At 47.2% G+C, this 23,875-nt stretch overlaps 13 protein-coding genes across 13 annotated transcripts; 9 read left to right on the forward strand and 4 right to left on the reverse strand.

Annotated features, from left to right (window-relative positions):
- Positions 1–559: 559 nt before the first annotated feature.
- On the forward strand, positions 560–2,052 carry N7537_011637 (H(+)-transporting V1 sector ATPase subunit C; the record flags this gene model as incomplete). Its single annotated transcript, XM_056902691.1, has 5 exons — positions 560–857; positions 955–1,049; positions 1,126–1,217; positions 1,292–1,784; positions 1,861–2,052. The coding sequence occupies 5 exons, from the start codon at positions 560–562 to the stop codon at positions 2,050–2,052; spliced, it is 1,170 nt and encodes a 389-aa protein (XP_056747978.1).
- Positions 2,053–2,422: 370 nt separating this feature from the next.
- N7537_011638 (adenylyl-sulfate kinase) lies at positions 2,423–3,114 on the reverse strand (the record flags this gene model as incomplete). The annotated part of the gene is made up of 2 exons (XM_056902692.1): positions 2,423–3,050; positions 3,107–3,114. The coding sequence occupies 2 exons, from the start codon at positions 3,112–3,114 to the stop codon at positions 2,423–2,425; spliced, it is 636 nt and encodes a 211-aa protein (XP_056747979.1).
- A 403-nt stretch (positions 3,115–3,517) lies between these two features.
- On the reverse strand, positions 3,518–4,553 carry N7537_011639 (PaaI family thioesterase; the record flags this gene model as incomplete). The annotated part of the gene is made up of 3 exons (XM_056902693.1): positions 3,518–3,547; positions 3,631–4,355; positions 4,412–4,553. 3 exons carry the CDS (start codon positions 4,551–4,553, stop codon positions 3,518–3,520), a joined length of 897 nt encoding a protein of 298 aa, XP_056747980.1.
- A 921-nt stretch (positions 4,554–5,474) lies between these two features.
- N7537_011640 (uncharacterized protein) lies at positions 5,475–7,361 on the forward strand (the record flags this gene model as incomplete). Its single annotated transcript, XM_056902694.1, has 1 exon — positions 5,475–7,361. One exon carries the CDS (start codon positions 5,475–5,477, stop codon positions 7,359–7,361), a length of 1,887 nt encoding a protein of 628 aa, XP_056747981.1.
- A 698-nt stretch (positions 7,362–8,059) lies between these two features.
- On the forward strand, positions 8,060–9,745 carry N7537_011641 (glycosyl hydrolase family 79 C-terminal domain-containing protein; the record flags this gene model as incomplete). Its single annotated transcript, XM_056902695.1, has 6 exons — positions 8,060–8,190; positions 8,239–8,358; positions 8,408–8,655; positions 8,709–9,071; positions 9,121–9,246; positions 9,297–9,745. The coding sequence occupies 6 exons, from the start codon at positions 8,060–8,062 to the stop codon at positions 9,743–9,745; spliced, it is 1,437 nt and encodes a 478-aa protein (XP_056747982.1).
- Positions 9,746–10,516: 771 nt separating this feature from the next.
- On the forward strand, positions 10,517–12,651 carry N7537_011642 (putative MFS alpha-glucoside transporter; the record flags this gene model as incomplete). The annotated part of the gene is made up of 10 exons (XM_056902696.1): positions 10,517–10,715; positions 10,771–10,910; positions 10,965–11,197; positions 11,248–11,341; positions 11,409–11,558; positions 11,617–11,794; positions 11,850–12,061; positions 12,113–12,327; positions 12,394–12,483; positions 12,546–12,651. The coding sequence occupies 10 exons, from the start codon at positions 10,517–10,519 to the stop codon at positions 12,649–12,651; spliced, it is 1,617 nt and encodes a 538-aa protein (XP_056747983.1).
- A 268-nt stretch (positions 12,652–12,919) lies between these two features.
- On the reverse strand, positions 12,920–15,484 carry N7537_011643 (putative rhamnosidase B; the record flags this gene model as incomplete). Its single annotated transcript, XM_056902697.1, has 4 exons — positions 12,920–14,090; positions 14,138–14,856; positions 14,916–15,392; positions 15,461–15,484. The coding sequence occupies 4 exons, from the start codon at positions 15,482–15,484 to the stop codon at positions 12,920–12,922; spliced, it is 2,391 nt and encodes a 796-aa protein (XP_056747984.1).
- Positions 15,485–17,659: 2,175 nt separating this feature from the next.
- Positions 17,660–18,901, forward strand: N7537_011644 (putative L-serine dehydratase; the record flags this gene model as incomplete). Its single annotated transcript, XM_056902698.1, has 3 exons — positions 17,660–17,748; positions 17,808–17,861; positions 17,929–18,901. 3 exons carry the CDS (start codon positions 17,660–17,662, stop codon positions 18,899–18,901), a joined length of 1,116 nt encoding a protein of 371 aa, XP_056747985.1.
- A 239-nt stretch (positions 18,902–19,140) lies between these two features.
- N7537_011645 (putative MFS monocarboxylate transporter) lies at positions 19,141–20,644 on the reverse strand (the record flags this gene model as incomplete). Its single annotated transcript, XM_056902699.1, has 4 exons — positions 19,141–19,303; positions 19,364–19,639; positions 19,695–19,800; positions 19,855–20,644. The coding sequence occupies 4 exons, from the start codon at positions 20,642–20,644 to the stop codon at positions 19,141–19,143; spliced, it is 1,335 nt and encodes a 444-aa protein (XP_056747986.1).
- Positions 20,645–21,691: 1,047 nt separating this feature from the next.
- Positions 21,692–21,913, forward strand: N7537_011646 (uncharacterized protein; the record flags this gene model as incomplete). The annotated part of the gene is made up of 1 exon (XM_056902700.1): positions 21,692–21,913. One exon carries the CDS (start codon positions 21,692–21,694, stop codon positions 21,911–21,913), a length of 222 nt encoding a protein of 73 aa, XP_056747987.1.
- A 36-nt stretch (positions 21,914–21,949) lies between these two features.
- Positions 21,950–22,462, forward strand: N7537_011647 (uncharacterized protein; the record flags this gene model as incomplete). The annotated part of the gene is made up of 1 exon (XM_056902701.1): positions 21,950–22,462. The coding sequence occupies one exon, from the start codon at positions 21,950–21,952 to the stop codon at positions 22,460–22,462; it is 513 nt and encodes a 170-aa protein (XP_056747988.1).
- A 51-nt stretch (positions 22,463–22,513) lies between these two features.
- N7537_011648 (uncharacterized protein) lies at positions 22,514–22,807 on the forward strand (the record flags this gene model as incomplete). Its single annotated transcript, XM_056902702.1, has 2 exons — positions 22,514–22,542; positions 22,636–22,807. The coding sequence occupies 2 exons, from the start codon at positions 22,514–22,516 to the stop codon at positions 22,805–22,807; spliced, it is 201 nt and encodes a 66-aa protein (XP_056747989.1).
- A 66-nt stretch (positions 22,808–22,873) lies between these two features.
- N7537_011649 (uncharacterized protein) lies at positions 22,874–23,152 on the forward strand (the record flags this gene model as incomplete). The annotated part of the gene is made up of 1 exon (XM_056902703.1): positions 22,874–23,152. The coding sequence occupies one exon, from the start codon at positions 22,874–22,876 to the stop codon at positions 23,150–23,152; it is 279 nt and encodes a 92-aa protein (XP_056747990.1).
- Between the last annotated feature and the right edge of the window lie 723 nt (positions 23,153–23,875).

Here is a 23,875-nt window from a genome sequence, read left to right on the forward strand (position 1 = left end):
TGACCAAAATTCCTTATCGGTGGTTCACTTCCTGTCCTTTGGGGCACGTTGGTCTTTTGTTTTTTCCCCCTGACTTCGAGCGAGCATTGAATCGTCTTCTAGCGTTATGCATCTCTATACAGCACCTCAAGTGAAATGCGGTAGTAGCTGCATTGTTATTCATATACGTTAGTTAGGCTCTTAGTATGATATCATGAATATTTGATTTGATATTGAACGTTGTCACAGGTTATACATGGAAAAGTCGTGCGCTTTTCGGGGGGATTCTAGGTTTGTGTCAAGGGATTTTCACCACTGTAGGAGAAAAAGTTCGTGAATATAATGTTTTCTATATAATTTCAGGTCAAAATGATCAGATTACTCAACTTCCACGTCAATGAGAAGAGGCATCAGGGACTATTCTTGTAAACGTAAAAAAGTGTAGATGTGCAAGGTGGACATAGCTGGTCCAAGCACCCACCGCCTACGACATCAAGGCCACCCGAGCTCCCCCCTCAACCCCGAAACCGCTCCTAAGCCTCGTCGAAGGCCCTTGAATTCCCTGAATACATAATCAAAAATGTCCAAACCAAGCAAATACCTCCTCCTTTCTCTCCCAAACTCCATCGTCCCCTCGCACCACCGCGATGACGCCCTCGAGGCAGTCTCGACCACCGTCTCCCCGGACAATGGCTCCACCACCTCTTTCCCAATCCCGGAGTTCAAGATCGGCACGCTTGATGCCCTTGTCCAGCAGGCGGACGAGCTGTCCAAGCTCGAGGCTTCGTGTCAGAGTGTCGTTGCCAAGGTCGGCGATGCGTTGAAGAATATCCTGGAGGACGAGGCGCAGATTGAGCAGATGAAGGTTGTCAATGATAGTATGTCTCCAGCTTTGTATTGATCTGGCTGTGGAAGGGAAACACAACACAGTCTTGGAAGAGGTATCTCTGTGTTCTAGGTTCTGACTGCCTACAGAGCCAGTCGATCAGTACCTGCGTACTTTCCAATGGAACAAAGTCAAGTACAGGGCCGATAAGCCCTTGGCGGAGTTGATTGATCTCCTGCAGAAGGTGTGTTGCATCGCGCATAGAAATGAGGGGTCTGCCTGGCTTGTAGTTACATACTAATCATTTCTGTCTACTATAGGAAGCGGCCAGCATCGACAATGACATCCGATTCAAGTACTCCCAATATAACCAGGTCAAGAACACGCTGTCCACATTGCAGCGGAAACAAGCGTACGTTGACCACGACGGAAACCACAACGTATGTATATAGTATACAAGAACCAGAACTAACCCGCTCTACACAGAGGCAACCTCTCAACCAAGTCCCTCGCCTCAGTGGTCGACCCGAAATCCATCATCCAGGACTCCGAATACATCGAAACTCACCTCGTCGCCGTGCCCGCCCAGCTAGTAAAAGACTTCCTGAAGACATACGAGACTGTCGCGCCAATGGTGGTTCCACGGTCCGCGCAGCTGGTCGCTTCCGACAGCGAGTTCACGCTGTACGCTGTGGCAGCGTTCAAGAAGCACAGCGTTGAGTTCGTGCATAAGTGCCGTGAGCAGAAGTGGTTTCCACGCGACTTCAAGTATATCGAGGGTGGAAAGGAGGAGGAGCGCAAGGAGGTTGAGCGCGTTGGAGGTGATGAGCGTAAGGTATGGGGTGAGACACTACGACTCGGTCGCACCGCTTGGAGTGAGGCTGTTATGGTCTGGGTTCATATTTTGGTTCTGAGAGTGTTTGTCGAGACGGTCCTACGGTATGGATTGCCATTGGATTTCGTCTGTGCTTTGGTCCGGGTATGTTCTATGTTCTCTCTCTGCCTTTCGTTGGATCTTACAAGTGGCAAGGGCTGACGATATTTACTTTCTACAGACACAAACCACCAAGCAAGCAGACAGCGCAAAGCGTAACCTGGAGGATAAATACTCGTATCTGGCGGGCAATGCCTTTGGGCGAGACAAGAAGGGTCGTGTGCAGCGGGATGATCCTAGCGAGATGCACACGGGTGGTGAGGGCAGCGCGGACTACACGCCGTATGTGTTTTATGAATTCGAGTTCAACTAAGGTTGCCTATTTTGAGGCATCGCAGAGACGTTGCGTACATATACCACTTTGGTACATCTAGCACAAACTAGCATGGGATATTTTTGATTTCTTCCTTTCAATCTTTCAATGACCACGCATTCAAGCGAATAGCAAAAGGAAATCTGATCCCATTACTAATTCCCAGCCCAGCTCATCAAATGCATGTGCAAAAGCGATGTACATTGTCCACGCAGTATGTACAGCAAGCAGGAGGGGAATCAAGCACAAAAAAACACCATATCTAATCCGCTGTACAGGACTATTTTATGTCAAGCCGACCATAGATACATCCCGTCAAATCTCAATCATCCCAATCCCAATCCCAAAAAAAAAGCAAAATCAAACTACCTTACTCCTTCTTGGAAGGCAGGTAACCCTTGGAGTCAAGGTAATCAATAATCTGCTTAACAGCATCCTGAACAGGAAGCTCGTAGTTCTTCACATGAACCTCAGGGTTGGCAGGCGCCTCATAAGGAGCGGAGATACCAGTGAACTCCTTAATAACACCCTCACGAGCCTTCTTGTAGAGACCCTTGGGGTCACGCTGCTCAGCGACCTCAACGGGGACATCAACATAGACCTCGACGAAAGGCAAACCGGTCTCCTCGCCGGGGGTAGCAACCTCGTGCAACTGACGGGCAGTGTCACGATCCTTCCGGTAGGGCGAGATGAAGGAAGTGATGGCGATGGAGTTGGAGTCGGCGAAGAGCTTGGCAACCTCGGCAATGCGACGGATGTTCTCGTTACGGTCGGCCTCGCTGAATCCGAGGTCCTTGTTCAGTCCGAAACGGATGTTGTCGCCATCCAGACGGTAGGCGTGAACGCCGCGGTCGCGGACGAGCTGGTGCTCGAGCTCGACGGCGAGGGTGGACTTGCCGGAGGCGGAGAGTCCGGTCAGCCAGATTGTGAGACCTTGCTGGTTGCGCAGCTCGGTGCGCTCGCTGCGGGTCAGGGCGCTGGCGTGGAAGGTGATGTTGCTGATTTTGGGGTTAGTGTTGGGGATAGATTGGCATTGGGGTTAGTTTGGACTTACGTAGACATTTTTGAAGGTATATGGGATTAATGAAGAGAAAGAAAGTTGAAATTACCGAAAAGTCATTGAAATGTTGAAATATTGAAATATAAGATATAAGGAGGGGCAATTGGCCGCGTCACAGAAGATGTGATCATCGCGGGGTGTCGCCATTGCTTGGCGTTTTTGTCTGTTTAACTATGTTGTACGTACTCCGTGCAAGGGTATATATTATAGTTCTTATAGTGTTATATATAGTGTTATATAGTGTTATAGTCTAATGGTCATTTTATATTAGACACTATTTATCAGAAGTAACATATTTACACTCTAACCCCATTTCCAATATAGAAATATCTTTCGCCAGGACACCAGGAACCAGGAACAGGAACCCAAAAAAAAAAAAAAAAAGAATATGCAGAAATTTCCAAATCACGCCACTTTGTAAAGACTCGAAAGTGCCTGAAGAAATTTAGAAAATTAGCCACCGAAAAAAAATAAATAATATTTAAAATAGTCAAATAGTCAAAATATTCAAAACTTACAGCGGCTTGTCGAGGCTCAATAAACAAAGCCTTTGCCTCAACCAAAACCACAGGCTCTGTCCCATCAATCGGAAGAGTCTCAATCCGACCTTCCACCCACGCCTTGCGACCCTCAACTTTAACCGTCTCCGCGCGGAGGGCAACATACTGATTCGCCATAGCCGGAGCCCGGTAATCAATATTCAAATTGGCCGTAACACCCACCTTATTAGGCAAAGCCGGGAAGCAACAACGCGCCAGACCCTCATCCAACAACGTAGCCAGTAGACCGCCGTGAACAATGTCCTGGTGACCGCAGACATCACCGCCGAGATACATGAGCGAGATCATGGTTTTACCCCCGCGCTCGCTGAATACATATGGCGGCACGACGATCTTCCCGGGTCCTGCTAGCGTTCCGGCTGTCAGGTTGCGTTCGCGGAGAGGCTCCGGGATTGTAAGGTGTGGGCGCGATTCGGTGAATTCGGGGTTTGCGCGGAGAGCCTCGGCGACGGGGTGCGTGCGGATTGTGTTATCGATCTTTGAAGTCGCAGGGTCCGTCGCAATGAATGCGGTTAGGGTCTCCTCTTCGGTTGGGGTGGCCATGATGCGTGAGAGGGTGCGTTGGGTTTGGTAGGTTAGCCCGATGGTGAATGCGAAGACGGCGATGGAGGTGAAGCCGATGAAGCGGCGGAAACGAGAGCGCTTCGCTTGGGGTGGGTGTATAGAGGCGGATGGACTCGGTGCTGTGATTATGGGTTAGTTCTTCGGCTGGGAAAAGGTTCTGCTGTTTATAACTTACCGGTAGAGTAGAACCGGGTATAGGGTCGCTTCGGAGCAGCGGACAAAGAGTCTCGGATAAGGAGTCGCGAAGGAAAGAGTGTGGAGGGTAAGGAACTGGCGCGAAGAGAATGAGGGAGAGAAGTAAAAGATCGACGGGACATAGTAAATTATAAAGACTGAAATTAAATTAAGACAAAAATTCCAAATTTAGAGATTTAGAAGGCGAAGTTGTTAAGAAAAGAGTGGTTGAGGACGCGGAAGTGGGTTTGGGCGAAATCTACCTCGGCATCTTCAATTTCACCGAGAATATCTTTTATGTTCATAACTTGGGAGTGTTATAGTTAATTAAGGATTCTATATTTATAATCAGCTTACTGGCGGGATTTCTTATTGTTTCTCTGACTTTATACTTGATCGCAATACACATACGAGTACTTAGCCGGACTAACAAGACAATATAACTAACTAGTGCTGAAACAGTGCTGAAACACATAACTAGTACATGCAATATTTTACGTCCTTATATCTCAATAACCATGTTATTTGATCGCTATTGATAGGTCGTTTTAACACTACGAATCAATTCCAAGAAAATGAAAAGGCTTCATTCTCATGATATTGAAAATTCCATTGCTAACTCGATGCTTGAAAAATATATATGTTGAAATCACAGAATCATGGAGCTTATCCGAGGGGTTTCCCTTCAATAGCGATTCCAAGCCAGAGAAGATATTTCGTTAAATTTATTCGGCCTTTAGTATTTTCCGATCTTAAATAGGGCGAATTGATCTACAGACCCTCCGGCATGTTTCCCGTCTTAGAAGACTATAGGGCTAACAAGCCCGGTGGCTTTTCTCCGCCAGGGCCCCGCATGGAATCCCCCGGAGTACTCATGTGGAGATCCGTGGCGTTGTATATACAATATTCACTCTACTCATGTATGTCTTATCCCACCGGGAAAAATTGTAATCCTATAAGGGGCTTATTGTCAGTCCGCTGCACCCATGTTTTAGACAACGCCAGCAGAATAGTTAAATCAACTAATCTTCCCACTAGACTTTCTATCATTGGAGCAAGTCAAAATGATAAATTCCACCGACTGGCAGAAACCCCTCATAAGATTCATTTACTTTCTTCTTTTTCTTTCCTCTTTCGTCAATGGACAATCCGACTTAAAGATCAAGGATGTTGGAGCCCAGGCTTTTGCATTCAATCTCGGCGGTGTCGAATTGGCCCAAGACCGCTTCCTGGACAACCAAGGCCGTACCCTTAAATATTTGAAAGAAATAGACGTTGACAGACTACTTTATGTCTTCCGGGCAACCCACGGACTGCCTACACAGCAGGCAACGCCTAATGGTGGCTGGGATGCTCCGGATTTTCCATTCCGTTCGCATGTCCAGGGACATTTTCTCACTGCCTGGGCTCAATGCTATGCTGTACTCCGTGATAAAACATGTTATGATCGAGCGATTTACTTTGCTGCCGAGCTGGCAAAATGCCAGGCCAACAACAGGGCTGTTGGTTTCACGGACGGATATCTATCTGGATTTCCAGAATCTGACTTTGCAAAACTCGAGAACGGCACTCTGACAAATGGGAATGTCCCGTATTACGCGGTCCATAAGACTCTTGCAGGTCTTCTCGATATTTGGCGCTTGACAAACGACACTACCTCTCGAGACGTCTTACTGTCCTTGGCCAGCTGGGTCGACAAACGCACTGAATCGTTCAGTTATGATGCAATGCAAAAGTTGTTACAAACGGAATTTGGCGGTATGAATGAGGTGTTGGCCGACATCTATCACCAAACAGGTAACGAGAGATGGCTTACCGTTGCCCAACGCTTTGATCATGCCATTATATTCGACCCTCTTGCTGCCAACAAAGATAAGTTCGACGGTCTACATGCGAACACTCAAGTGCCGAAGTGGATTGGAGCCGCTCGCCAATACAAAGCTACCGGAATATCTCGCTACCTTGACATTGCCCGCAACGCCTGGGAGATCAATGTCAAGTCACACACGTATGCGATCGGCGGTAACAGCCAAGCCGAACATTTCCATGCTCCAAATGCCATCGCCGCTTATCTTGACAATGACACATGTGAAGCATGCAATTCCTATAATATGCTCAAGCTGACCCGCGAGCTGTGGCTTCTTGATTCTGATAATTCGGCATATTTTGATTTCTACGAAACCGCATTACTCAACCACCTGCTGGGCCAACAGGACCCTGATGACCACCACGGCCACATCACTTACTTCACCCCTCTCAATGCTGGAGGTCGCCGCGGTGTTGGTCCCGCCTGGGGTGGCGGTACTTGGAGTACGGACTACGACTCCTTCTGGTGCTGTCAAGGAACGGCACTCGAGACAAACACCAAGTTGATGGACTCGATCTACTTTTACAATGACTCCACATTGTTTATCAATCTGTTCATGTCTTCTTTGCTGAAATGGCCGGAGATGGGTATTACCCTGAAACAATCTACGACCTACCCAGTCGGCGATAAATCGAAACTGGAAGTTTTCGGTAGTGGTCGTTGGACGATGAATATCCGCATCCCTGCATGGACATCAGGTGCAGAGCTGACGCTGAACGGGAAGGCTTTATCAAACGTCAAAGCTAATCCCGGGACATACGCTCAAATCTCGCGCGCATGGGCCGATGGAGATGTCGTTGAAATCCGCTTCCCCATGAGTCTCCGTACGGTGGCTGCAAATGACAATTCGAGTATGGTTGCAATTGCGTATGGGCCAACTGTTTTGTGTGGCAATTACGGCGACCAAACATTGAGTGGTACGCCTACTCTCGCCCTTGACTCTATCAAACGCTCCGGGGCTTCCAGTCTTGACTTTACCTCCACCGCCGACGACAGGAATGTTACACTCAGTGCTTTCTATGATGCCCAGGGATACAATTATAACGTATACTGGGCTACCACGGGAAGCCTCCACCCTGCATAGGGGTCCAGAACAGATCGCAGGAAAAATGAAGAGGTCTTTTTCAATAAATTATTTTATCATGAATTGGTCATATATCATGGCAACAAGATATCATTCTAAAAGACAGTAGATAATGGAGGAGAGCATATGGTGTATGAAAGAATTAAATATAAACACCCGTTTACTTTAGACCCAGTCACACGATGACCTTATATGCAGGGCTTGGATTAGTTGCGATATCGATGCGCAACTACCTGTCTTCGCTGATGAAATTCGCCTTCCTTAAAAGATTTTTTATCAGCTGACCACCCTCCAACCTCAGAGAACATGATATTGTGATTACTCAAGATATGTTACTTTGGATTCAGTGCGAGCGGGGGATATTATAGGAGGTTCAGATCGTCTTGGATCTTGAGATGATTTGCTATGGGGTTACGAGCCTGTAGATACTACAAAAGCCCAAGCACCTAGAAAGGTACGGCATTTTCAACGTCAATGACGTTAAGTCACTGGACTGGAAACTATTTGATCCAGAAATTTACTTTTGAGAAAACATTTGGAGAATCGTAGATCAATTATTAGCGGAATAATGTCGGGGTTGATCGGGTATGTCCCCCCCCGAGAGTGGGGTGAGAGGGTAACTATATAAAGCAGAAAGTTAGCAGTTGGCTGTCATACTGGACTTTTATTAACAAAAAGTATCAACCAAAGTCAAAATCATGGCGTTTCTCCCCATCTCAGCCTCGCTTCTGGGTCTTGCAGCTTCGGCTTTGGGCTTGAGCTTCAATGTTCCAACCTCCCCGCCTTCAAACTCGAGTGGGCAACTCTCTGCAGCTCCAGTTGGTGTATCGTGAGTCTCGATCCAATCTATTAATGTATAAACTTACTTATTATGAAGTCTGGAATTCTTTGCGTTTCCTGAGTATATTCAAGATGTCGAATCAACGACGACATGTCTGCAGAACCTGAAGGATCTAACAGGAACATGGCCTCCGATGAGGATTGGAGGGACCACTCAGTATGTATGGCCTTGTTATAGGTCAATATATGTTGTTAACGGTGTGCAGGGACCGGGCGACGTACGATAGCTCGTCGACCGAGGCTGTCACCTATACAGTGGCCAGCGCAGGTGCTGCGCCCGAAACTCTTACTTATGGGCCATCTTTTATTTCTCTGGCTGCAGGATATGCGGGAGAAGTCATTGTTGGACTGAATCGCCGCTTGGACGATATCTCTAACACAATTTCGGCCGCACTTCTCGTCCAAAGCAAAATGGAGAACCTGTACTCCATTGAACTGGGAAATGAGCCCAACTGTAGGTCTTTAATAACCCCTCCTTGGCTGTGTAAACGCTAATTAGGTGTTCAGTTTTCGTTGATAGCGATCCTATTGCCAATGGCGCATCCTGGACAGCCGCAGCAGATGAAGCATCCCAAGTCAGCTGGCAAGATGCGGTGTGCGGAAATCTCTCTGCAACTGATATCATTTCAGCAGGTGTCTACTTTGGCACTTCCCCCATGAGCCTCGCTAGTCTTACAACGAAAGAAGGTGATGCGGATGACTACGTGAAGGATTATTGCTCTCACAATTATCCTCAGTCATCTGGCTCCTACAACCTGGCCACTCTTATGGGCCACAGCGATATTGCCACTCAGGTTGAGCCTTATGCTGCGGAGGTCTCTGCTGCTGCTGGAAAAGGCAAGCCGCATATTTTCGGCGAAACTAACTCCGGTATATTATCATCCACTGTCACTTGATAGAAATGCTAACAGATACCTAGCAACCCAAGGTGGCGGAGGTATCAGCCCGACTTTTGGTGCTGCTCTCTGGATTTTGGACTACGTGATGCAGACCGTCCTCATGGGCACAAATGCTCTCTACTTCCACCAGGGCACCGTTGGAAACTGTAAGGTACCCAGAAACACTTATCCACCCTACCACAAGCTAACTCTCAAGGCCAATACTGCTGGTGGGGCCGCTATAACATAGGCTCCCCTTACTACGGTGCTTACTTCGCCACCATGGCGCTCGCCAACGCCGACCAGATTGCGCCTCTGGATAGCCAAGATACAGCATATGCAGCCTATGCCATCTATAAAGCTGGCGTTCCTGTTCGGGTCCTTCTCTACAATTCCGACTACTATATTTCTACCAGCGGAACGCGCTCGTCGCAGACATACACTTTGTCCGGGCTTTCGTCCTCCAGCATCACTGCTAAACGGCTGACTGCCCCTTATGCCACGTCTCGAGTCGATCAGGGTGAGAACCCGACCGTTGCAGGCCAGACGTTTGCCAATGGTACTTGCACTATTCAGGGCACAGAGAGCGCAGAGACAGTCACTGTCTCTGGCGGGAAAGCAACTTTCACTGTTGCCGCTTCCGAGGCTCTTCTGGTTTACCTGTAATTCCTCGGTCTTAGTTTCCTAGAAAGGAGCTCAGGAGAGACTTTGCCCGAAAAGTCCGAAGATTGGGGATGGATGGAATGTGGAGGTTGAACTTCCTCCTATAGGCGCTACGCCACCGGGGATTCTCTAGTTAGGGCTAGTGGGAGTTTGCGGGGTAGCAGCCCTTGGTTGCATTCAATTCAATAGTGAATTTTGTTTTTTCGAACATTCAATGTGTAATCTGCGAGTAGCAAAATAAGAATAAAGAGTTTGTAAAAAACACATATTGTTCTAGAGTAAGTCCTCGGACAACGGGACATCTATGGATGTATGCCTCAACTCCGAAAACACAGTGAGCTTCAAAACTTGTCATATTCCATCGGTCTCGGTCTCTCCATAACTAAATCAGCCACCAGGTAATATGTTCGGTATAATTCATAGCGAAGCAATTGCCGCTTGAATGGGCGCCCACTAGTATGCCGTTTCACAAGCCAACCAGCCACTTCTGTCGAAAACAACCCATGAAAACCCCTAAAATAGCGAGTCGGCAAATGAACCATAGGATTTTAGCATTGTAGGATCTAATTTGTGAGCTGAGTTTTACATCCAGTTGCCTATGTAGCTGAGCTACCTTGTAATAGAGTGAGTAAACCAATCCTTGTTAGTGTTCTAAACTCAGTCAAAGAAATGGAGATATAAACATTACCTTCCAGCTACTGATTTTCGTTTGATAGATACTTGGTGATTTTTCTTTTTTTGGGGGGGCACATACTGTGTCTACTTACATCCAGGATGGACTTGTCCAAGGCGAGCGCTGAAAATATCGAGGATGCTTCTTCCCACCAGGGAGATGGCATGCCTACCAAGAGCATGGGGCCCATTATGCGATCTCGTGAAGACGACCTTGGTGTCTGGCAGTGTGTGAGACGGTTCAAGACCGTGTCACTAATTGCCATGACCGCGGCGTTTAGCGCATCGCTGGATGGTTACCGTAAGATCATACTTTTGGGGCCCGTTAGCTTTGAATTCTGCTGACCCGATCGTAGAGATTAATCTTAATGGCGGTATTGTCTCCAACAAGGGTTTCATTCGACAGATGGCTTCCCCTGGAATATCGATTATTGCAGGCAAATACATCTCCGCATGGGGTGGTGTCCAATCCGCCGGTCAAACTATCGGTCAAATTGTATGTCTTTCGGGCCTTCAGAGCTGGCCTAGGGATTGACTAACCACTCTCCAGCTTCTCCAATATGCCACAGAAAAGTTCGGTCGCAAAATCGCATTCTATATAATCTGGCTCGATATTGTTATCAGTGTGTTTATTGAATCTTTTGCAACAAGGTGGGACCACTGGCTCGCAGCGAAACTCTTCTCTGGAATGGGTGTTGGTATGCTGCAATCCACCTTGCCTCTTTACTTGTCCGAAATCGCTCCCACTCAGCTGCGAGGCTTCTATATCAATGCGTACAGTTTGTGAGTTAGGTGTATGGGACTCCTGTGCTTTATTTGCTGATTTTCTCTAGTTGGTTCGTGGTTGGTCAGATCTTCGCCTCGGTGGCACTCCAGGAACTCAGCGCAAAGGACCCATATGAATTCCGAGTTCCTATCTATACACAGGTTCGTAGTGGCCTTCATTCAGCTTCCATGGTCAAGATAGTTACTAACAATTCTAACTTACCGTCAGTGGGCTATGGTTGGCATCATTCTCATCATCTTCGCCTTCGTCCCAGAATCACCTTGGTGGCTCGTGAGCAAAGGCAAGATCGACAAGGCAGCCAAGGTCCTAACTAGGTGCAATGGCAATGTTGAGGGATACAGTGTCGACGAGCAGATTGTGTGCCATTGTTCCCCTGTCGATCGTATTTAAACAAATTTCTAACGTGTCTTTCCAGGAAGTTATGACTGCCACTATTGCAGAGGAGCGCATACTCGCAGAGCGTAACTCCGAAGAGGGCCCCTGGGCTGTCTTTCAGGGCCGCAATGGCCTTCGTTTCTTCATTGCTGCTTGGCCCAAGATTGCCCAACAGCTTGTCGGCTTGTCCGTGTTTAACACTTACGCTACATATTTTTGTGAGTACTAATGCTTTCATGCGCGCCTTCTTTCACGCTGCTAATATCGGCCTAGTCCAATATGCTGGCAGCAAAGATCCATTTATGGTAACGGTTATTTTATCGTGTGTTCAGTTGATATCTATGTTGATGACTGCCGTCACCACGGACAAACTTGGTCGTCGTCCGTTGACAATCTACCCTTATGCAGTTACATCCGTGTCTGTTTTGTGCCTTGGAATTATTGGCTGCTTCGATTATACCAAGCCATCAACGAGTTCGCTTCTCGTAAGTCCTTAAAAATTCAGCAGACCCTTGGCAATTTACTAACTGTACTAGATCTTCTTCGCTTGTTTGGCAACTTTGTCCACTACTGGTGCATCGGCTATTGGCTATGCCTACGCCGCTGAGATCCCCCAGCAACGCTTGCGTGCAAAAACAGCCGGTTGGGCTCTTGCATCCTCAAACTTGGTCGCTATCATGTTCAGTTTCTGCACGCCTTTGATGATCAACAACGCACCTGTCTCACACTGGGGTGTTAAAACTGGTTTCTTGTCAGTCTCCTGTCATCTTGTTCAAGTCCAGGTTCTGTAAAATACTAACAGGCTATCCTCTAACAGCTTTGCGGGCACAGGCACACTTGCGGTAATTATCGCTTGGTTCATTCTTCCAGAAGTGACACGCCGAACACCGGCTGAGATTGATGAGATGTATGCCAACCCCCTACCTGATATCCGTCTTATAGAGTTAACTAACACGTTTTCTTTTCAAGGTTCGAGAAGAAGGTCAACCTTCGCAAGTTTAAGGGATATGTCACCGAAGTGCAGCTGCGCTCGAATGAACAACGTGAGGACCATGAGATGGTAGTCACAGCGTAAGTCTAAGTGAAGAGAGTATATTATGGACTACTTGAGGCCAGAGAGTTTAGTTTAGTTTATATTGAATTATATTATTACAATTCTTCAACTGTTGTTCCGACCATTTCTGGCTCAGTAGATCAGCAAAATGGCCTCAGTGCCAGCGCCAGACGAAACGTCTTCTAAGATCTCTTTCTATGGGCAGTCGCAACCTGTAGAATGAGGTGAACGGCACGTCCTGGGAGTAGGGCCTTTCAAGATACTATAATATCTATGTGACTAGAAGTGCTTATTCAATCCTTAAAACAAAGCTGAGATGATCCACAACCCCATGCTCTTCCTCCTTGCCGCCCGGCAATCGACTGATAACATCAACCGCCTTCTCAAGTCTGAGCTCTACAATATTCTCATTTCCAGAGACCTTCCACGAGATTGTGGCTAGATTATCCCCACCCAGTGCCACCTTCGCTTCCAACGCCCTAGTCAACCGAAGCCTAGGCCTGAAGGATATCCTCGACGAGCCAGCAGCAACCGGTTGAACACCCGCTAGCTCAGTACAGTACTCATAAATTGGCACACTGCCCCAAGCATGACAATCGGACCTCTGTCTAACATCATCCTCCTCCCAAGTTGAAAGATTATTGGCCAGCATCCCTCGCCACGGCGCCCACATCCTCTCCCAAAACGACTCGTACAAGTCCTCACCAGCTAAAGCCAGTGCCCGGAAAGCATAGAACCGCATCATATACGAACACTTTGAGAAACGCTCATTTGTAAACGATTCAGTCAAGATCCGCACATAGTCTTCGGCCTTCGCTGCTCCACAGATAACAGCGAAGACCTGACAGTGCTGAGAATATGACAGGTCATCGGCAATATCAGCCGTCGAGTCGGTAAAGAATTTCCCATCATAGCAATGAGCCCGAATAGCCCCTATCAGAGATTCCGCCCTCGCTTCGTACTCAGCAGCATGTCCCGGCCGACCAACATCACGAACCAGACCAGCAACCTTCTGCAGAACCCACGCATACAGCATACTGAAATATGTGTGTCGATTGGATTCCCGTCCGGAGGTCGGAACTCCTTTGTCAGGATAGTCATCTGTAGCACCCCAGGTTGTCACCCAATCAACATATTGCCAGACTACTCCAGGCAGTCCGCTGACTAGACCGAGCTCGTCGACGTGGGCGTCGAAGAAGTCGAGGATGCCGTCAATGCGCGGGAGAAAGCTTCGCGCGAAGCGCGTATCGCCGAAGTATAGGTGGTGGTCGCAGACCTGCAGGATCCAATACAGGGAGAAGCCGGCTATGATTTGTGGTACGTGTGAGGGGAAGCGGGACTGTGTGAGGCCTTCGGGTGTGACTGACGCGGCGAAGTTGGTGATTGCTTGGCGCATCAGTCGGTCGTCGCCTGAGAGGAGGTAGTGGAATAGACCGACGGAGCGGCTGTCTCCGGAGTATCTGGATTGTTAGCCGAGGTGGTTAATTTTGGGAATGGTAAGGCTCACTGTAATTGTTCGTAGAACGGGCAGTCGGAGTAGCCGTCGAACATGCAGTTTCGCATTGTTCGGATGGAGACGTCCCAGATTCGCTCGCTGTGGGCATCGCCAGGTTCCTTCCAGCTGGCTTTGACGGCCATGGGGTAGTTGACCTGAGTAGCATCAAACGATACTATCTCAATTGGTTCAGGGCCGACGTTGATTTCGATTCTCAGGATACGGAAGGTTCGGAACCAGAATGGCTCGTAGACAACGGTTTCGGTGTTGGGAAGATCAAGTGTCACCTCATCGTAGGGTCCGATAATGTGGCCGACACTTGCGTTCAGCCGGTCGGCCTTCGAGCGGAAGAAAGGGTACGATCGAGGCTCGAGCTCATAGCCTTCTGAGTATGTCACTTTGAGTCTGATATGAGAAGTGCTTTTGGCTGCCTTGAAGGCCCATCGAAGGAATGCAGTCGAGTGGACATCCGCTTGCACTTCAAGTGTATGAGTTGAGTTTGCTGGAAGTGCGAGAGAGTAATTATTTGCAAAGAAGGCTATCCAATTGCTGGCATTGATCGCACTGTCGCATGCTCTGATAGTTTTCACAACCGTTGGTGTTGACTCGGGCATGGGGATCGAGCGTGGACGTAAATGCCAGGGCGGGATATCGCCATTGAGCGTCTTTATCTTGTAGGGAAATGGCTTTAAAGCAGGCCCGGGGTTGGTAGGAGTAATCCGCTCGCTGATCTATATAACCAATGTCAGTGAAATTCGCGGGGAGAGCTTCGATTAAGAGCCAGTCTTACATGAAGGAACACATCGTCGGCCAATCCCATTGGAAACTGAATACTTTCATCGACCGATGCCATCCAGTTGTTGGAAGAAGCAACATCAATGACATCCTGGCCAGTCTCAATCTTCCCAATGACTGTTAAGCCTGGAAGAGCCGTCCGCACAAAAGGCATTGCGCTCCTCAAAGCTGCAAAGTACCGGACAACCACAAATCCAATCTCATTCTGTCCCTCTTTCAGGTAGGGCGCAATGTCCAGCGTATCATAGTACCAGATCAAAGGACTGCTGCGAGTCGGTCCGACGGCAACATGCTTCCCATTCACATAGAGCTTGTAACGTGTGTCTGCTGAGAAATGCAGCACTGATTTAGTTGGTCGCGAGGACAAATTAACATGACGCGTGAAATGAACTATCTTGCCAGCTGTGTTTGTGTTTGAAGAGTCGGTCCAGTTTGGAACCCAGATCCAATTAGCCTCGAGCTCCTTGATCGTCTTTTATGTGCCATAATATGTCAGTATTTCACTCCGTTTAGTTGGAGATACAAGTGTAATGGAAATACCTTTTGCTCTTCTGCTAAAGACATCTTTGCACGTTGTGGCTTCCGTCCGTCGGGGGAAGTTCCGAGTTGTATAACTTCCGGTGGGGGAGGGGCCGGCGGGGGTTCGGGTGATCTTACAACGAGGCGGAATAGCTGTCGGCGATTGAATTAAAGATGTGTATAAGCGGTTCTGATGAGTAACAACTCCCAGACTGGAGGGATGTCTTATTAACCTTCTTTCTTGCTTGACTTTCTCCGTGAATATGGAATATTAAGATAACAAACAGGCATGCAGCCACTCGAACTACAGCAAACTTGCATGAACCACATGGGATCAACCGAGATATAGGATCTCAGCCTGGGGATCGAAATCTATGGCTGTTCCTGAAGCGAGAAACAGGCCCAATCCCCCAGTAATCATCCCCCTTGTCCTCTTCAACTTCCCCAATCTCCTTATCCGTGCCTTTGATTTCGGTCTTCACTTGAAAGATTGACAAAGGGTTATAGGATATGCCATTGGCATGTGCGGCCAGAGCATCCTGGTTATCCAATATCACTTGAGATTCGGAGCCATTCTCCGAGGTACCGCTGTGGCAAGAGTAGGATAATATAGCGGCCTATGTGTGGAAGTATGCGAGAGTCTCAACAATCCCCTGCGTATCATAAGCAAATTAAATTGGTCGTTATCCGCAGAGAGGCTATAAATAGGATGGTTCCACTTCTCTTCATACCGACGTTGTGTATGAACAATACATATATAGAAAAAACACTGCGTCACACCAGCAGCAGGTTCGCCTCTTCGTATTTCTACAATGATTAAAATTGACGGTCAAGGCTTCTCTGGCTTTTGAGCCGTACCACAGTAAAAAGCTAGGGAAGCTATGTAGAGAGCACTTCATTCCAGCGAGCACAAATGGCTCAAATACGAATTGACTTTTGCACATGATACGGATTGGAGGTGAGCCAGGAGGATTTGGGTTGGGTGCTGTTGTATGCACACCACGGAGAAAAGTGCTCAGACGAAATGGTATCTGAATCCGAGGGTTGTCGAGCATATTCAGAATTTGCTCTAGATAAGGTAAGAGGCTTTGTCAGACATGGATCCTTCAAAGATAAACTTACGACAGCAACCTGCGACCTTAAACCGAGTCCTACACTGCGCCTAGTTGGCATCATCGCATGTGAGATCAAAGCCACTTTCAACATCTGAGTTCAAGGAACTTGACCTCAAGGGGAAACAGACGCCCATCTCATACAGGTGTCATCAGGTGTTCAGAAGGAGATTATATAAAGATACCAGTGATGTGGAAAAGATAGAGGGCGGAAAATAGAAGAGATGAAGCGAGGGGGAATGATGTGGGAAGGCACCTCTGCCCAGGTGGCCTGCGACACGTTATTAGCTATCCTCCAGGCCATAGCATGCCGGAAGACACAAGTACTTTCTTTTCTTTCATATATTTTCTCCTCTTCACTTTCTCAACAGTGTTGTGTCCAGACCTTCCGCTTACTTGATCTCTGAAAGTTCCTATTCACAATAAATGCGAAGATTCTTGACCTCATTTGCCATATCTCAACTAGTTCATCTCCCAATAAAGTTGATTATACCCTGAAGCTAATTAACAACTGCCTCGGAAGGAATATCACTATTGGAAATCTTGAGAAAGCTTACCGCGAGCTGGAGAAACTTCCTAAGCTTCCCACTCTCTCTATCACAGCAAGTCAAACGGTGCTCCAGCTAAAGCATACAAGCCACGACGCCTAGCTTGCATATATCCCTCCCATGAAGCTCCCAGTTAAACTAGGTACGAGAAGGACAACTCGGTCGTGGTAGGCTGACTTAGAGGTGCCTTGAAAAGAATCGAGCACAATTCTCCAAGAGAAAGTGACAAAGCAAACGTTCCTAGATGTAAAGGAAATGCTGTCAACACACGATAACTGGTACTTATTATACCAAAGGTTGACCAAAATGGTTGAAATGCCGGATTACCAATTGATATGCTCCCCAACTGCAAACTGTACTTGTATAAACTAGACCCACTTTATTACTCCAAATGTCAAATGAAGGGCGTCGGCAAGACCAGGCTCCGATAACACCTTTCCTAGGGGCCTTGTGTTCCCCCAATATAAATTGCTGGTTTAACCTACTGAGTTTACATATTTCTGGATTTTCTCAAAACATCATTGGGAAGTGGTGCATCTTATGCCTCAAATCGCTCAAAGATGGGCCATATCGCTTCAGAAAAATTGAAGAAACCGTGGATTGAGACACCTTTGCTCGAGTCAGCAACACTCTCAAAGGCTGCGGGATGGTAAGATTTGGCTTCAATTTTTACCATTAAAACGTCCCGGGCGCTGATGAGCAATATAGTAGAATTTTCCTCAAGCTGGAGTCCTTTCAACCTTCCGGCTCGTTCAAATCACGGTGAGTTCAACATTCTATATTGCAGCGTGTCAAACGAGGTCTAATACAGAATTTAAAACTGGTTTAGGGGTATTGGAAACTTGATTCTGTCATCTCTTTCTGACCCATCAAACAATGGGAAACCCCTGCATTTTTTCAGCTCCTCAGCAGGCAATGCAGGGCTTGCAGCAGTTATAGCCGCTCGTGATCTAGGTTGTTCTTGTACTGTTGTTGTTCCCCTGAGCGCGAAGCCTATGATGATCAAAAAGATACGCGCTGCAGGGGCTTCTAATGTTATCCGCCATGGCGCAAGTTGGTTCGAAGCTGATGCGTATATGCGGGAAACTTTCATCGATAATCAAAATCAAGACAACCAATCAGATCCCTTGGCTAAGAACATTTATGTCCCACCATTCGACCACCACGATATTTGGCAAGGTGCGGCGACTCTGGTTGATGAAATGATCAAGCAGTTGCCTCCAAGGGCCAACGTGGATGACAAGACCGATACCTATCGTTCCTTCCCGGCAGATGCAATCGTTTGCAGCGTTGGTGGGGGTGGGCTTTTAAACGGAATTATTGAAGGCCTTGAGAGGCATTTACCAGCCTATCAACCGACATCACTTCCGAAAAAGGCGAAGCAAGTTCGAATTCTTGCCGTTGAAACAGCTGGGGCGGACTCGCTAGCGCATTCGCTACGCATGGGTTCTTTGCAGCCTATTCCTGCAGTTACATCCCAGGCAATTACCTTGGGGGCGCTCTGCGTGGCACATCAGACGCTGAAAAACGTGCAATCCCCTCCGCCCGGTGTCGAAGTTACTAGTATTGTGGGTACCGATGCCGATGCTGCGATGGGAGTTGTACGTTTATGCGATGAGCTGCGGTTGGAGGTCGAGTTGGCTTGCGGAATAAGTGTTCAAGTTGGGTTGGATAGGCTAAGGGAGGTCATGACAGACCTCACACCGGATAGTCGAGTTGTAATCGTTGTTTGTGGAGGAAACGATGTTACTCCTGAAATGATTACAGATTACCGCCAGAAGCTAGAGAATGGTTGGCAATGAAAGACCTGAAACGTTTGTAAAATCTGATGTTGGAACTTGTTGATGGAAAGTCATGGCTTCTTTCTATCTGCACATCACTAGGGTTAGAGTTGGTGAACCACCTGTCGAGGCATGCCGGTCAAACTTGAGCACTGATCAAAGTCGGACATCAGTCGAAGGTTTTCCTTTCAGGAGATAAGATCAAAGCTTCACTATGCCGTTTCAAGATCTCCGCGGTAAAAAGCTAGAATAATAACATCTCATGCGATCGTGAACCATTTCCAATGATATCCTAAACATGCCCATCGCGCCATCACAAAAGCAATCAAAGCGATGACAAGAACACCGCCAAGAAAGGCGACCAAATTTGAGGCCCCAACTACTTGTAGCAGCAGTCCACCAATTGGGATTCCAACCAAACTCCTTAAACCAAAAGGATAAGCAGGCGAAGCACGCATATAGATATAGAGGGTCAGTACTCACCCGAAACTGGTAACAAAATAGCAAGTTCCAAACCACTGCCCGAAGTCTTCCGTCTTGCATAATTGCCCGATGCATACAGGCGTCAGACTGAGAATGCTCCCTGTTCCAAAACCGAGTAGACAGACAAAAGGATACAGCACACCAATCAGATGACCAAATGGATACCATAAGACGAAAATACATAGTGCGGTAACGGCCATAATTACTGATATTGTGTTAAATCGACCGTAGTGATCAGAGGCCAATCCTGCAAGCCATCGACCTAAACCCGATCCACTGTGCTCATTGTTAGCCTGAAGGCTAGGAGGAAAATTTAGTAAGATATACAGACGCATTAAACACAGACAATAGATAAAACCCAGTCTCGGAGCCGAATCCCTGAGAAAGGGCGTATGATGGTATCAGGCCCAGTGATGTAAAAACGACTATCTCGCCGACTTGATGGTGTCAATAAAGTGTTATCATGACATATTAATTGGAAAAAAACATACAGAAGGCGCCTATCGTGGCCCATATAAATCGAGAATCCGCAAAGCATTTCAAGTTAATGGTTCCTCCACTCGTCTTTACCGAGAACCTGCTCTTGATGCACATGTTCCCAATAGCCAGGAAGATAAAGAAGATAAAGCCCAGGATTCTGAGTGCCCAAGCCCAGCCAAGATTATCCAATGCTGGTCTCAAGATAATCGGAAAAATTATGCCGCCAAGGCTTGAGCCAGCCATAGCAATGCCAGTCGCAGTGCCACGGCGCCGATTAAACCAATGTGAAATAATAGCCAGACACGGAGTTGACACAAGTGCACTGCTGACTCCACCCAGTACACCCAAACAGAGTAGAAACTGATAATACTTTTGGCAAGATCCCAATAGAAAGATGGAAATGGTGTATGGTATGGAACCCATGAGCATGACCCATCGCGGGCCGTATCGGTCGAACAACGGGCCAACTTGCACACCCAGCAGCAAATTGAGGAATACAAATAAGGAAGATATCCATCCAATCTCACTGGATGAGTACATTTGTAGCTGGTGTGTCTCCCAGTAAGATTGTAGAACCCCTACCGTACTCATCATCCCGAATGTGCAGGCCATCATCATGGATGCCCCAGCCACCACAATCCATGCTGATAGGCCACCTTCCGGGTATTCATATGAGAAAGCTTCCACTCCAACCTGGATTTTGTTCTCGTGATCGGGGTTTATAGAGTCCAGGGTGGAATTGATCCTCAACGAGACATCTCCTTGCCTGTCTTGTGTCTTCGATTTCGGAATTGATGACATTTTGTAATGATTTCAGTCCACGAAGATACAGGGAGCTTGAAAACGTAATCATTTTGAATAGTATTTCGAGGGAAAAGTGAGTAGATATAGAACGAAGGGTTGAAAACAGAAAAACAGAAACTAGAAGCAGACATAGGGTAAGAAGTGGGCCCAGAGCAACACGTAATGTGGAGACCACACATCACTGTGCCATCTGAATCCTGATATCTCCATACTAAACACCAATTGAGCCTTAAGAACTGTGATAAGAATCCGTAAGACTAACCTACATCTGCGGCGGTAATGGATTTTGGCGAGATTTCACGACCAGAAATTCGCAGTCGCTTTCATGATCTTTTGCCTAACCAATAATAAGAGCTATTGGTCGTTTTTATCTTGTTGGGGAGTCACAAAAAGATAATATTTCCATACTGTATGAGAGTGGGTGGGGCTGGTAGTGAGGAAGGTGACTCCGAGACCGTTGCCAATGATATCTATGCACGCCTTCTGATTTACTCTGTACTGGGAATTTCATGCCATCTGTTATAAAAGGTTCGCATCTCCGTGTGTAGTTGCTGGATAATTAACTTTCAACAATAACCATTTATGGAATTGTATCTTTGGCATAGCGAGCAACCAAAATGTCCGAATCTAATTTGAGACCGCTAGACCTGAGAGGTCATTTCTGGAAATCTCTCATAAAAGCATTACGCTGTGGTTCTCTTCTTTGTGTTTGAGAGACTAGTTTTCTTATCGCAAATGTCAGTATTGCATCTAAAGTTATCCTTGGCCATATACACTCGGTACGATGAAGATACTTGATTGTTGCCTATTATTGCCCCACCGAATTCGATGCCTCTGAGAAAAGTACAGCCCACTTTCCAACTAGAAAAAACCTCGGTTCCTGTTGAGGGCCATAAGGGGGCCATATCCCAGTCTGGCGTATCCTTCACTTCTTACCATCTCTCTTTCTGCTACTCTAGATGTCATATGCTTGTGAATGACCCCCCAAATATTTGATTACTCTCCTATCTATCCAAATTGCACTTCCCTCGCGGAATCCTATTAATGGAAGATTTACAAGTTGCTCGCAGCGACGATGCGAAGAAAAGCCCGGAATTTGATTATGACCAATGTGTCGCCGCGATGGATGGAAAGAAATCCCCGGAAAATCCAGAATCTTTCTGGCACCGTCGTGCGACAATTCGCGGACTTCGTACCTCTCTCGAATTCGCAATGAGCACAGCTCCATGGCTCAATGAGCACAGCAGCCATGGAGCTGTGCTCTGACGATGACATCCCTGAGTTCTCCCGGGCCGACTGATCATGAGTAATATGATACCCGACCTTGACAACCCCGTGTTCCAACCATACTGTATCTGGTATCCGGACTTCGCAGACGAAGCCACTTATCGTGAAGTTGCTCGCCGATATCCGTCGATGCGCTATCAAGTAGGCCGAGCGTGTGCTGCTGCGGGGTACACAGACCTCTACACGAAGCTCGATCTCCTCCCTGATACTTCTATTGCTGAAGAAGCCCGAGAAAGTAAGGAAGGGGCAGAGATATATCAGATAATTATGTCAGAGCCCCAAAGATATGCTATTATGAACGATTTCACTCGATCTATTGATCTGGAGACCCCACGAACACCTGCCTTCCTAAGTGGTGATATGAAACCTCGATGGAGGTTAGACCAACGCGTCCCGCCTCCTGAGAATCTTCCATACACGACTCCAGATGATATTGATATTGAAGAGGACGGATTTATCGGCATAGAAAAAAAGGAACTAGATGATTCTCATTTCGAACTTGGTCCAGAAGGAGCTAAACTACTGTGAATGCCTCTTCCACCTGGCCTTCCGATTCTTGAAAAGGATGTTCTAACGCAAATGGCTGCGTACGATGGAAATGTGGATAGGTATGTTCGACTTATGCATCCTCGAAGACTCAGAACCGATTACGAGCTTTATTCTATCCTTCGCGGAATTTATCACAATACAATGTCTGCTAGGTGGTGGGCTGACCAGATTGAAACCAACCCCGGGAGAATCATTTTGCCAGGTGTCCCTTTGGCTAGTGACAACGGACGCGAATGTGACATGATTCGTACTGCTATCAACGCCCGCCGAGTCATGACTAACGACATCGCTGGCTTCAGCAACGGCTCAAAATGCCTCCCCTGAATGATATGGTGGCCCTTAAAACCTCACCAAAACACTCTACGATCTTTGGCCTCAAAGTGTTCAAACATGCTGCCGCAGATCGCTATTACCTGTGTCTTATGTGACTACCAATCGCTCTATGAACGTATCAACCCTACTCCGCGCAAAAGTCTAATAGAAGTTGCCCGGCGAATCGAGAATCCATTTTACCTTCAGGACTTGGAAAAACGTGCAACAGAGCAGGGCTTGGAATGGGAATACCTTGGGCCGATTGATGGGACGGGAGCGACTCTGGTAGCTGATCTGGAGCCAACAACAGACCACGTCCGTGGTGCGATCTATCCAGGCGCGATGAATGATTCCTAAGGGTATGCTGGTATATATGGTGGCTTACAGCCACGATCAAGGCAAGTAGAGAGATATGTGTGGCTGTCTCCCGAGACGGTCCGCAAGATCGAGGAAGAATCTGACGGGATTTTCTGTGGAGATACAGATGAGTTATACCTCGAGTCGGATGAAAGCCCTTAGTCAGACCATTAGAAATGTTTGGGTTTAGCTTACATTCACTGGATTAAAATTTCCAAAACTGTGGCTTGCTGTAATCCGTGTGCGGGCAAATATTTGCCTCGGTAGATTATCATTACATACACATAACTGAGCCCTAGTACTTAGTCTCATATGAGCAGGCTTCAGATATGGTTCTTATAATAGTCCGCGAATCAAGTCTTTAGTCTAATATCTTTGATAGCCTTGCGACAAAACACGTGCTTAACTCGGGCTTCAATCCCAACCTTAGGCCGGCCTAATCATAAATTCCGCGAGCTAATTTAGTCCCAAGTATCTGGATATTGAATCAAACCGAGGTAGTAGGCCATTCTTCATGTTCTAAAGGAAAGTGGTAGACTTCAAATGTTTGGTCTCCTTGATTGGCGTAGTTGTAAGGTGTTTTCTTTTAGAGCCATCACAAACACCAGGCTTTTTGCCTAGCAGAATACTTAGATTATTCCCTAAATATAAAACTATATAGCAAGGCGTTTGATATAGGTAGTCGCCGTGAAACCCATGGAGTTAGCTGGAGGTTCAAATTGA

This window comes from Penicillium hordei (genome assembly GCF_028827395.1).
Source record: "Penicillium hordei strain IBT 12815 chromosome Unknown utg000006l_segment0_segment0, whole genome shotgun sequence".
Classification (NCBI taxonomy): Eukaryota; Fungi; Ascomycota; class Eurotiomycetes; order Eurotiales; family Aspergillaceae; genus Penicillium; species Penicillium hordei.